This window comes from Oreochromis aureus, linkage group 6, assembly GCF_013358895.1.
Source record: "Oreochromis aureus strain Israel breed Guangdong linkage group 6, ZZ_aureus, whole genome shotgun sequence".
Lineage (NCBI taxonomy): Eukaryota > Metazoa > Chordata > Actinopteri > Cichliformes > Cichlidae > Oreochromis > Oreochromis aureus.
Window position 1 is genome coordinate 9,824,191 of NC_052947.1, and position 12,580 is coordinate 9,836,770.

The following is a 12,580-nucleotide window of genomic DNA, read 5'->3' on the forward strand; positions in this document are numbered from 1 at the left end:
ATTTAACTTGTTTATTTTACCATAAAAGCGACTCACACTACAGTGAGTTCAGCTCTTCCCCACTCGTGATACCAGGAAAATGTATTAAAGTTGTTCCTTTGCTCACAAGACAAGCACAGTTGGTGACAGTTCGGTAGAAAGTTCCAACAACCCATATAAGCCGTGATGATAACAAAGTGCAGCCGACTATTTTTTACATTTACATCAAAATTAAAAATGGGATGTGAACTGTGGAGTGGGGAAACAGTCGGTAGCGTGACAGCTACACTGCGTGTGATGGAGCCTCAGGATTTAGCTCCTGCCATTTGTGAGCAGGACCAACACAGCTGAATACACACGCAAGCCACATGTGGGTAAATCATTAAACACGTCAATAAATTGCAGTTACAACTGAAAACAGTACTGTGCAAAAGTCTTGAGCCACCACTCATTTCTCCATATTAAGTTTCCAAGGAGCCTGACTTTCTTGTAATGATTTAAAGTGGTCTTAAGCAACACTTCTCCAGAACTTCTGAGGCCTGTTCAAAAGCTTTTGTTGGCCACTGACTGCTTTTACACTTTTTCACTCCAGTCCTTGTATGAGGCCATCTGCAAAGGAATGGTGGCACTGTTGCCACACAACAAGAAGTTCCTTAGGTCAATTCTACCATCAGGCTGCGGTCTTTCTTTGTAGAGTTTCCATGTTCTCTCTGTGTTTTGTGGGTTCTCTCCAGGTACTCTGGCTTCCTCCCACAGTCCAAAGACATGTGGGTTAAGTTAATTGATAACTCTAAATTTCCCATAGGTGTGAATGGTTGTCTGTCTCTGTCTGTTAGCCCCCTGACAGACTGATGACCTGTCCAGGTTGTACCCTGCCTCTCACCCTAAGACAGCTGAGATAGGCTCCAGCCCCCCAGTGATTTGAGAATCTTGTCAAAATCAAGGGAATTATAAACACAGAAAAGTACCATTGATGTGTTTTAATCTACCACATAATGCCACCTGGAAAGGGCCTGATTGGCAATGGCTTTATATATAGGATGATATGACCCCAAACACACTGCCGAGGAAATAAAAGCATACCTAGGCAGAGAAACACAGAATGGGACACACATCAGTCGTGGATTGGCCTCGCCAGAGCCTGGACCATAAAACTATTGAAACAGTGCTTTTTCATCTTGACAGAAAACAGAACAAAAGGCAGCCAGCATCCAAACAAGAGTTGTGAATGTCCTTCCAGAAGACTGGAGAACTATTCCAAAAGACTAATTAAGAATTAATTAACTAAGAAAGCTGCCTAAGAGACCTCAGGCTGTGTTGAAGAATAAAGGTGGTCATACTAAATACTGACTGTCCGGCTTGTTAGAATATTCACAAACTCTGTTTTTGCTTCATATACTGGATGTTTTTTCATGTCAGCTTCTCCTCAAGATTTAACACTCCTCTGACCCCAGTGCATTTTTGTTGGCTTATTTCCTTTTTTTTGACACCTCTGCCTTGCTGTAGGAAGCGAGAAAAGAAACTGTGACACATTCACCAGAAACTAGTCTGAGTTCATTTAAAACCAACTTGCATCATATATAGTATTTTCTACTGTTTTGGTGTTTTCCTACTACACTTCGGTGTTTCACTCGGGCTTTAAATTCTGCCCCTTCTGACTTAGTGACTCACTGTACTGGTCTTCAGCTGACTATGCCCACAGAGGATCCCCGAGCAGCTGAGCTCATTACTGAGGTCACAGGCTGCAGATTAGGACAGATTTACTTCCATAAAATGGGACGACACATTTGTTCACCGTGCCTCACTGTCTATCACAGGAAACCACATGCAAACTTTCTGAAAGTCTTCCCGTATGAAGTAGAGCAGAGGGAACTGTATTTTGCACACCTCTGAAATATAATACCACCACACTCCATAGCTGCTTTACAGTGACTGTATTGAATGAGAGAGTCATGCTTTACCTTAAAATTTTTGTGCACTTTTTTATACTTTTACGTGGAGCAGTTCAAGTGTACAAGCTCAGTGGAATCTTTTTGCTACCAGACGCAGACATTCGGAAATCTGTGATTTGATTTGTCCATGTCTGCGAGGAACCTTTAAAGGTTGAAAGGGCATTTGAGGAAGTGATGATATTTTTGTCTGCTCCTCCTTTCCTCAAATCACTCTTTCAACATTAAAACTTGATTTAAAGGTTAAAGCCAGAATTAAGATTAGGGGGTTAGGCTAAGACTAAGGATTAGGGTTAGGTGGTAGGTGATATGAAAAGGGATTGGATTAGGGATTAGGAATCCATTATCTCAATAAGGATCCTCATGACACCTATCAACTGCCACGCCAACACATGCATTTAGAACTTAATTAGGATTAGTTTGTAATCATAACCTTAATTCTAAAATCCACACCTAAAGTTTGGTGACTGCGCCTTGTACTGTTGCCACGGAGTCACTCATAGAGACAAAGAAGCACGTGGCCATGTTTTAGTTGTAGTACATTTTACCACGATGACACATATATACACGCACAGAGACTACAGCACTATCCGCCCTCTCGCTGCTGGTAAAAGCATGTATCTGTATAGTAAGTGTGGAATGAGTCATCTGACAGTATTTCGAGAAGTGCTCTGTGGGTTTTTGTCTGTTGACATTCCTCGGAAAGAGGAAGCGAGTTGACACTGCTGGCAGTTGGCCAGAAATGAAAGGCAACACACTTGAGATGTGTGATCTGATAAAGAGGCGTTTCCATAGCAGACAGTTTGTGCAGTTTGTAAGCAGTTTAAATGTCTGTGGTGTGTGATGGTGTTTGTGTATCAGGCACTCCCATTTGTTTGCGCTTCATTGGCTCCCTCTGCTGTCTCTGTTGAAAACCAACAATCATCAGGCGAGCACAGGTCACAGGACCCTGAGTCAGAGACGAAACAGCTCCTAGGAGAAAATAAAAGGATAAGTCAAAGGAGGGCCTGGAAAAAATAATTTATTAATTACAAATCTGAAATTGAAGTTATTTTTTTGGTAACATTTTGTGATAACATCACAAAACACTTAAGGCAACATGAGTCTGCAGACTCATCCATGAAAAATGTCTTCACACAGTTCAAATGTTCTCAGCTCAAGTACAGTTGATTTGTTTTACATGAATTTACATAAATTTTCTCCCTTCTATAATTTATGTTTGTGGAATTCTTCAATCATCTCAAACAAGTCCTGTGCGCAAGTTCCAGAACACTGCAAAGAGTTTTCTGTTCATTTTTACATACAAGATGCAACAGAACATATACATGCTTTTTTATCATTGACCAACAAAATAGATTAAAATACACAGTGCTGCTGTTAAACTAATTTTTTTTAAAGCTGTGAGGCCGACAGAGATAACTGCTAGACTGTAGGCTAAAAATGAACCCCAAAGTGTGATCCGCAGCATTCTCGCCAAAGCTGCATTTTTGTCTCAGTCACACTTTTAGCATTGATGCTGAACTCAGATAGAGCATTTTTACTTTTCAAGTTTTTATTTAATAAATGCTGAAAATGCGCTTCAGTTATTCATAAATATATTAATTATCGATAATACTGAAATACTGATTTCTCTCAGATAGCACAGTGGTGTGGTCATTAGTGATGTCACCTCATAATAAGAAGGTCCTTACACATGTGTTTGCATGCTGTCTGTGTGGCTTCCTCCTGCAGTCATGCTTCTTAGGTTAACTGGTGGACCTAAATTGAGTATAGGTGCCAGTGTCTGTCTGTGTGTGTGTGTGTGTGTGTGTGTGTATATATATATATATATATATATATATATATGTGTGTGTGTGTGTGTGTGTGTGTGTGTGTGTGTGTGTGTGTGTGTGTGTGTGTGTAAAAACAAAACAAAAAAACCCCCCTTTATTCACTAGCTATTTTTTTAGTTGATTATCTTACGCTGTTAGAAATATGGAGCTGAAAAGAAAGCAAAGAAGAAAAGATGAATATAGATATGTATATGTGGATCTTAATGACATCCTACAAAAGAGCTAAAGGAATGAATGAATGACTGAATGAATCCAGCAACATTTCGGTATCTTAGACATACTCGTTTGTTTGACAGTCGGCAGAAAATAAATGGATGGATGGAAAGGCTATGAGGTTAGTAAAACTGCTCTCTGCACTGCAGAAAGAGTCAGGAAGCAGGTGTCATAGATAGACGGGCTGTTGCAAACTGTCTCCAGGTGGTGGCGGTAATGTGCCGATTTGTTGGAAACTGCTAACAGAGGTGAAAGAAGAAGAAGAAGCCGCTGCTGTCAACTGAGCGGAAGTATGAGGCATGAGCTGAAAAATTTAGGAGTTCTAGTTGTTGTGTTTTTGTTTATTGTGTAAAAGTTGGTTTCAAGTGTCCCAGTTTCGTATCGTCGGCACGTCTGACTGATGTGGCTAAGTGCTGCCGCTGCCACTGCTTTCGTCGCTGTTTGTGCTTATTACATGAACTTTGACAACCAGCTTAGAGGAGAAGAAGAAGAAGGCAGGTCGGTGTTGTCCGCATGCCCTTCTTTACTACAACTTTATTCACAAGGCTTATTATTAGAAGGTATGTCGATTCAAGTTACGCAAACATTCATGTCAATCTGCTCTGAAAGCTGTCGTTTTATTCCAGGAACATGTTTTTATCTCAGCGCAAGTGACAACTTTCATACGTGTTTGTTTGAGTCAAAGGTTTCTATCGGCATAACGTTTATTTGCATTAACGAAATAATTTAGTGAGCGTAATTAGTAGTTTAGCGTAACGTGGCGCTTACTTACACCTCACAGACATTACTTCAGGGTTTTTGTTTGTTTGTTTATTTATGTTATAAATGGCATGCAGCTGTCTGATACACAGTTCAACATAAACGATTAAAAGGCTGATTACACTAAAATGATGCGTTTTTGATTTAGTGACTAAATTTCACAACCGTCACGTGCTCCAATACCCGGCACGTGCGCCTGAGTCAGATGTGTAGTGTAGTCAGAAACAGCAGTTTTCAGTAAATTCATCTTAGACTATTGGGAAGAGTGTTTTTGTGGCTTGAAAGATGAGGAAAAATTTTATATGTGAAAGATTATTTAATGATTATGCAAACTGCATCTATGGGTAAAAAAGACGACTGATTCATATTTCTCTCCTTCCCTTTCCTCAGCATGTCGTCCGCTCTTCGGCGTCACGTCATCTGGGAGTCAGATGGGCTGGTAGCCTACCTTCACCCTTGGCCCTGGACCCCGGGCTCTGTCATCCTGGAGAGCAGCACCCCCGGGACCCAAGGAGGCAGCATTTTCCACCTGGGGGAGCCAGAGTACTTGTCCTGGCTGCTTGGGGCGAGAGCTGTGGCAGAGCTGCTTTGTGACAGGCTGGGAGTTCAGAGGTGTGCGCTGGTCAGCAGACCCCACAGAGATAGACCTGCTCAGGTGAGGGTCTGAACACTGGGTGGACCTGTTTACTGTAAAATGTAACCAGTGGCAATCTGAAAGGCTGCTGATGCATTTTAACAGCATATGTAAACGCATGTAGACAGCTCCCTCTGTGTAAATTTCAGTTAGCAAACACGTGTCTTCACTACAGATCCGTATCCTCCCCCTGTGTGGTCTGGATGCAGAGTGGCGCCCTCATCTGGCTGGGGAAGAAGAGCACAACGCCCATGACCCGGGATACTGCACTTCCAGGACTGCCCCACGATGGAGTGACTCCAGTCTGACTGAAATCCAGACCAGGATTCGAGCCAAACTGCCGCTGCCTGATGCCCCCCCTGATCTGACCTTCCTCGGGGACGATCCGGCTCACCCTTCCCTGTTCTCACGTATTGTTCGTGGTGAGGAGCAGCAGTGGCGCGTGTGGGAGGACAAAGGTCATGTGGCTTTTCTCACTCCATTCCCCAACTCCCCTGGATTCACTGTGTTAGTCCCACGCCGACCTTTGACCTCTGATATATTCAGACTGGAAAAAGAAGATTACGAGGGACTGGTGCTGGCTGCCAAGAAGGTGTCGCGGCTCCTGGAGGATGGGTTGGGCGCTTGGGGGGTGGGGCTTATTTTTGAGGGTTTTGAGATCGACTACGCTCACGCCAAGCTGATACCACTATTCCTCCCGCCATTGTCAGCGGGTGAAAATAAACCAGATAAACCACCGTCTCCCCAGTTTTACCCCACTTACCCGGGATATGTGACATCAGAAGATGGGCCTGAAGCCAGCTTAGAGAGTCTGAAGATAATGCACACTAAAATCACTCAAATGTAATGCTGTTTGATTCTGACTCTGATACTGTTTTTACCAAATAATCACCATTCTCTTTATACAATCATGACTGAACGATTACATCCGAGCTGGTTATCTAAGTACTTCTAAGTGACTCTGTTCATTTTTTGCAAGACAAACATTTGATTCAGACATCAAATATCTGATTAAAGTTTACAAATTACTCTAAATTACTTGTTTATAGATTTATTTAGAAGCCAAAAATGATCACATATTAAATAAGTTGTTTAAAATCCAACAATGTTAAGATTAAAACATCAGTGTCGTTGCACACTTGTACAATTGTACTCTGCCAAAAACCCGTAAACATGTACAGTTTACCTCAGAAATACAGAACAAAAAGCTCAGTTATGTCATAGCGTCATTACACTGTGCTATTTATGTTCCTGTATTAATTAGATTGTTATGTGTTTAGTTCGTTTGCTTGCATAATCTGTGTGCCCGCTCATTACACATCTACTAATTGGTCCCTCTGTGTGATTCTGTTGTAAGACTTAATTAATAACTTAATTAATAAAGTGCTTAATCGGTGCTCTGTAATACAGGCAGTGCCACTGGCTGTCATTATAATGGTCCAAAAGATGTTCATGAGTTAATGAGGAGGGTTTCTGCTGCTGGTTGCAATGGGAAAAAGCAGAGAGCTAGCTAAAGTCTTCAAGGAGTAATCTCCATGGTTCAAATTAATTTATTTACTCGTCTGGTGTGCTCACTAGCCAACAGCTTCTTTTAATTCTTTAATGATCGCTTCTGTTTGCTTCAGTGCCTGTTTTTTGTTGCAGGGGCACGTAAAGGAAAAAAAAAATCTACTTTTTAAATCTTTTTAAATATCTATTTCCAGATCATAAGGTCATAGATTTCACTGTTTTGTCTCTGTTTGTTTATTATGCACATTGAAGTTAATATTAGACATGAATTTAATTCTATTTTATTTACACAGTGCCAGTTCACAGTAACAATCACCTCAAGTCATTTTATATTTTAATGTGGCGATGTTTAAGTATTAGAAAGGAAACCCCAACAATCAGACTACTACCTATGAGCAAGCACCTGGCAACAGTAGGAAGAAAAAAACTCCTTTTTATCAGAAAAGCCACCTCCAGCAGAACCAGGTTCAGGGAGGGGCAGCCATAAGAAAGGGAAGAGAGCAGATGGAGACAAGACAGCCCTAACTATATGTTTTAAAGTCTGATCTTAAATGTAGAGACGCTGTGTCTCCTGAATCCAGGCTAGGAGTTGGTTCCACTGCAGAGATGCCTACTAGATGAAAACTATCACCTTTGGAACGAAGTCTGAGAGCGAAGTGCTCTATTGGGGGGATATGGTACTATGACGTACATGAGGCCTGATGACTCAAGTCCTTGTATGTGAGATCAGGATTTAAAATTAAAGTCTGGTTTTAACAGGCAACCAATGAAGACATGTCAGTATGGGAATATGCTCTCTCTTCTAGTCCCTGTTGATCCAGAATTCTGGATCACCTAAAGACTTTTAGGTCTGAATTTACAGTTTACAAAATTTAAATTCCTGACACAAAGACAGCTTAACTACAAAAACTAAAATGTCATCAGTTCCATTAGAGGCAAAGCCTAATCTAAGTGATGATAAAGCTAGGTTTATCCACCAGCTCAGCTTGATATTGTTCTCTTACCGGTTCTCCGGATAGCACAGAACACAATTCTTCAAATTAAAATATGACAGTACATGCACGGTCTTCTCTGAAAAACTTTTGTGATGGATTTATGACTAGAGGTTCAGTTATGTGGTGACATCAAGCGGCTTCTCACAGACACTCTTTCCACAGCATGTGCCTTCCACACGCTCCATCTTTGTGATGTAGAGCAGAGGCTCAATGCTGCAGCTCAGATCCATGATGGAGTACACACTGACGCGGATCTCACATTGAAACGCCACAGCCATGTAGTATGATGCAAAGGGCATGAGCGCCACTGGCGGCAGGTAGTTGACCACAATGATGGCCAGGTTAATCAGCACCATCTTGAAGGCCCTCTTCTTCACCGGGTGCATCACCTCTTTTCCCGTCACAGAGTGTCGAAGGGCCCAGATGATGGAGATGTTACAAAAGATCATCAATGCAAACGCAAAAAGGATGATGCCACTGAAGGCATCCTGGGAGGCAGGCATGCCTCCCAGGATGCACTTCACCAGGGCGTAAGCCAATATGAGGCCCCAGACCACCACAGAAATCCCGATGCGGATTTTGTTGTTACGGATGCCAGCGAAAAGCACGGGGTGGACCACAGCCATGTAGCGGTCCAGACAAATGCACACCTGGGTTGTTAGACAAGAAGAATATGATAATAACTTTATAGATTTAGCTTTTTATTGAAATGGCAGAGCAACAAAACAAAGAACACTCGAGTGGTCTGACTTCTTTGCACATCAAACTATCTGAAAACATCTGATACACTAGTGCAACAAATGAAAAACTCACCAGAAAGAGTGGCGCTAGGTCTTTGATTCCATATGCCAATCTCTTAAAGTACCAGATGCCGTTGTCATTCAGCAACAACCTGTTAACAAGGTCGACGGGCGTCATGAGGCAGAAGTAGGCGTCCAGTATGGCCAGGTTGAGGATAAAGGTGTCAGATGTGAAAGCGTCACTTTTCTTGGTAATGATCTGCCAGATGACCAAGATGTTACACGGAGTCCCTACTGCCAGGTTGAACACTTTGACTCCATAGTAGAAAATGTAGCCATAAGGGACCACGGCGCATATTGGGAACTCGTACCATAGCGGACGAACGTAGACCGCACTGGGGTTGGTAGAGTTTGCAGAATGATTGAAGGCAGTGTTCAGAGTGTTGTTGGACATTGCAGAACTAAGGAGCTGAAAGACCAATTAGGTTTTAGTGTTAAGTATTTAAATAAAATAGGTAGATGCTCGGCTGAAAACAAGCAGCCAATAAAAAATAGATTGAAGGGCATGCCCATTCCACAGATCTGCTTTTTTAAAATGTTTTTGCACCAGAAAATGGCTTAAATCTAAAAATGAAACATACACAAAGATATCTTACCTTAAAAGGCTTTGATTTGTCTTGTGGTCCTAGTCTTCGCCTCTCACTGCAGGATGTTCCCCTAATTACCAACAGAACACTTATAAACATGCTCCACAAGGACTAATGTCACATAGTAGATGTGGGCCAATCTGGATGACATATACTATGTCTTTTCAAAATCATGGCTTGTCCAAGCTGTGATTGGCCAGTGATTGGACAGCTTCAGCGATTGGATAACTCAGATATGTAGCGTACATACAGCCTGTTTTGGCTGAGCTAGATTGAAATGTTATTGTGTCCGTTAAAAAGTACTTATATGGGCTTCAGAGGTAAAAATAAATGATTTACAGGCTAGACGCCATCAGGGGTCTGTAGTTGTTGAACCTTATTTTGTACTGTGAACATGACATATGTAAGTTGTGTTGTTGTTGTTACATTATTATAAAGACATTGGTCTTTTAGTTGCACCAAACTGCCTCTCTAGGTTTGTACTTTCATATTTTTCATTTATGACTCATAGGGTGTACAAGGTCTGTTCCTATGGGTAATTTACCTACAGTAAAACTGCAGCGAAATATTCATCTCACTGATGCAACTGTACACTGTAAACAGGTGATGCAAGGTAAGCATCAATGAGAAATCTAATGCAAGGTGTTACTGAACTGCCTGTACAAAGTTTAAAAAGGGTAATGCTGTAGGAAATATGAGCCTGCAAAGCCATGAAAGACACTCATTTATACTAACTATCCTGTATGTTTGTTAATGTTTTACATATATGACATATATGCCAATCGTTTACCTTTATGTAGTACCAACATAAAATTATTAGACAACCTTTTTGGTACAAACGGTACAGTTGACACAGTTTATGCACATTATCGTTTGACTCCTAATGACAGAGAAGCTAACGTCATATCTAACTGTTATGTTGAAACACTAATGTAAGTGAAGTGAATGTTCAGTCTCAGAAAGACAGTTACTGATGCTCACCAGTGTAAAATAGATTAACAGAACCATCTCTGAAGAGGCTGGCCCTCAACATCTATAGTCTGACAGTCTGTGTACTAATCCACTCAAGATCACTGCTGCCTCTCCCAGTACTGATTGACCAAAAGAGATCACACCAACAGGAACACTGGGAGGCCAGTGTCAATCAGGAATTGACCTTGTAAATTCCTGATTGAAATGTAATATTTTTAAACTGGGAAAATATGATGATTTTTTATGACATCTTTATGCAAAAACATAGAGAACCATAGAGATCACAAACTTTAAAACAGCCCTTCACTTTCATTAATAAGGAAGGAAGTTTGTGTGATGCCCCATCTGCCAGTTCTGGCTGTGGATATTCAAATGAATAAAATGAATATCCATGAAGAGCTTGGTTTCGGTCAGGAGTTTGTCTGTGGCTAGTCATAAAACTGATCCAAGCTTGAATTAATGGACTTCTGGAGAAAAACCTGGGATTTCTGAAAAGCAAATGTAAGATTTTTTACAATTTGTAGAAATGTCTTCTTATTTCAAATACACGTCTGCTGTGGTTTAACTTCCAGTTTAAACCCTTTTCTGGTTACTTCATTGACAGAAATCTAATTTATGCTAGCTTATTTGCCTGCAGTCTATCTATCTATCTATCTAGATAGATATATATTGTTTTTTCTGTATATGTCTGAAATAAAGAAAGAAACTATCTATCTATCTATCTATGAGCGCCAATTCAAGGTCTTTCAAAGTGTTTTTTGGACACTGGCTGCCACAAAAAAGGGTATTTTCAGGATGTTTGCACATAGTCCAGAACTAGTAGTTTTAGTTTATGAGAGTTCAGGATGTGTTGAAGAATAAAAGTAGTCATATCAAATATTGACAAGGTTGTTAAAATTGTACAAATTCTATTTTTGTCTTACATACTGCTTGTTGCAGTTGTTTGCACAGATTTCTATAAATTATTGCACCAATATCACATTTTCATAACACAATATAAGCAACACTTTGCACAGTACTGTATAAGACTGTTAAAAGTCAAGATTTTACTAATTAATCAGGATTATATGTTAATTAGATTTCAGCAAACGGTGGGTTACATCAAACTGTGTTGTTGTTCAGCTCACAGGAGAATGCATCACCTAAATGAGAAGCTGAAACCAGAACTATGATAACAGTAGAGCTGGTAAATACGTGACAGATAGAGTGAATTTGCATCATTTCTATATACAAAACAAAGTGCGCAAAACAGCACCTGGCATAAGATTGATGTGACATGCAAAATAAAGAAGTGTTTGTTTGGACGAGTCAAAGTCATTATCTGTCTACAATAGAAAGATTTGTTTTTTGGAATTGAAGCGAGTGCCCAGTGGAGTTTACGTTGTTAGACTTTGTAAGGTAATAATGTATCAGTGTTGTGTTTTAGTCATTTTTAGGATTTAGTTGAGATTTCAAATTGTAAAATATCTTCTGTTCTGACAGATCTCAACGCAGACACATGGGAAACTCCACGGCAGAGACTGAAATATTTTTGTGGTACTTCCTGCCCACAGTAGTGACTGTGCCACCACTAGGACTGCCAACTAATGCTTGGGTCATTTACCTCCTGCTGGGCAAACCTGGTATTTGCTCTACCTCAGAGATCTTCACACTGAACCTGGCAGTAATCAATATGCTGTTCTGTATCACAGTCGTGGGCGAATACATTGATCTTTGGTTTAATCAGTCAATGGAGGCCACTAGCTTCCTGGCGTGGGGTTTAAACCAGGGAGGAGGGCCGCTTTTTCTCTGCCTTTTGAGTTTGGACAGCTACGTAGCAGTCTGCCATCCTCTGTTCTTTCTGCGGCTCAAAGATCCCAAACTGCGGCTGTCGTTGTGCTTGGTGGGGAGTGCCATCACTGCTGCTTGCTGCCTTCTGGTCAAAGTCTCTGCAGGGTATAAGTGGAATGTGATACTAGCAATCATAAGCTTTTCCACTGTGGTCGTAACAACCTGCAGCACCCTGATTCTCAAGTCTCTCCGCCAGTCAGGGCCCAGCAAAAAAGAGGTCCACCCGGTTAAAAGGCGAGCATTCAAAATAGTGCTGTCTGCGCTGGTCATAATCAACGTCCACTACCTCCCCCCCATCGGAGAATACCTGCTGAGGCAGCTTGGTCCCACTTCTTTCAAGCCATATTCAGTTGTCACCTGTGTGGCCTACTGGATTCTCTCCATGAGCAGCTTTGTTCAGCCTCTGACTTATCTCATCCGGACGAAGCAGCTGCCCAAAATCAGCTAAACTAAAACTGCTACAAGAGTCCAGAGCAGCTGATAACGTGAGGGAAAAGCTGAGCTGCAACCTGCACAGTGAT

At 41.3% G+C, this 12,580-nt stretch overlaps 2 protein-coding genes across 3 annotated transcripts; one reads left to right on the plus strand and one right to left on the minus strand.

The window, feature by feature from the left end:
• Positions 1–4,232: 4,232 nt before the first annotated feature.
• LOC116312591 lies at positions 4,233–6,775 on the plus strand. 2 transcript variants are annotated; one of them, XM_031730046.2, is made up of 3 exons: positions 4,233–4,533; positions 5,123–5,387; positions 5,542–6,775. In XM_031730046.2, exons 1-3 carry the CDS (start codon positions 4,487–4,489, stop codon positions 6,211–6,213), a joined length of 984 nt encoding a protein of 327 aa, XP_031585906.1. In that variant the 5' UTR covers positions 4,233–4,486; the 3' UTR covers positions 6,214–6,775. The 2 variants fall into 2 exon arrangements, with proteins under 2 accessions (XP_031585906.1, XP_031585905.1); XM_031730045.2 differs by having other exon boundaries at positions 4,233–4,471.
• Positions 6,776–7,986: 1,211 nt separating this feature from the next.
• Positions 7,987–9,064, minus strand: LOC116312610 (G-protein coupled receptor 4). Its single transcript, XM_031730070.1, has 2 exons — positions 8,684–9,064; positions 7,987–8,520 (listed from the first exon to the last, which is right to left on the minus strand). The coding sequence occupies exons 1-2, from the start codon at positions 9,062–9,064 to the stop codon at positions 7,987–7,989; spliced, it is 915 nt and encodes a 304-aa protein (XP_031585930.1).
• Positions 9,065–12,580: the final 3,516 nt, after the last annotated feature.

Bases quoted from the DNA above. Each gene is read 5' to 3' on its own strand.
- LOC116312591 (XM_031730045.2), top strand. From the start codon at position 4,374: ATGTGGCTAAGTGCTGCCGCTGCCACTGCTTTCGTCGCTGTTTGTGCT. The intron at 4,472-5,122 runs GTCGGTGTTGTC...CCCTTTCCTCAG, and splicing joins GGAGAAGAAGAAGAAGGCAG to CATGTCGTCCGCTCTTCGGC. The intron at 5,388-5,541 runs GTGAGGGTCTGA...TCTTCACTACAG, and splicing joins ACAGAGATAGACCTGCTCAG to ATCCGTATCCTCCCCCTGTG.
- LOC116312610 (XM_031730070.1), bottom strand. From the start codon at position 9,064: ATGTCCAACAACACTCTGAACACTGCCTTCAATCATTCTGCAAACTCT. The intron at 8,521-8,683 runs GTGAGTTTTTCA...CTAACAACCCAG, and splicing joins ACCTAGCGCCACTCTTTCTG to GTGTGCATTTGTCTGGACCG.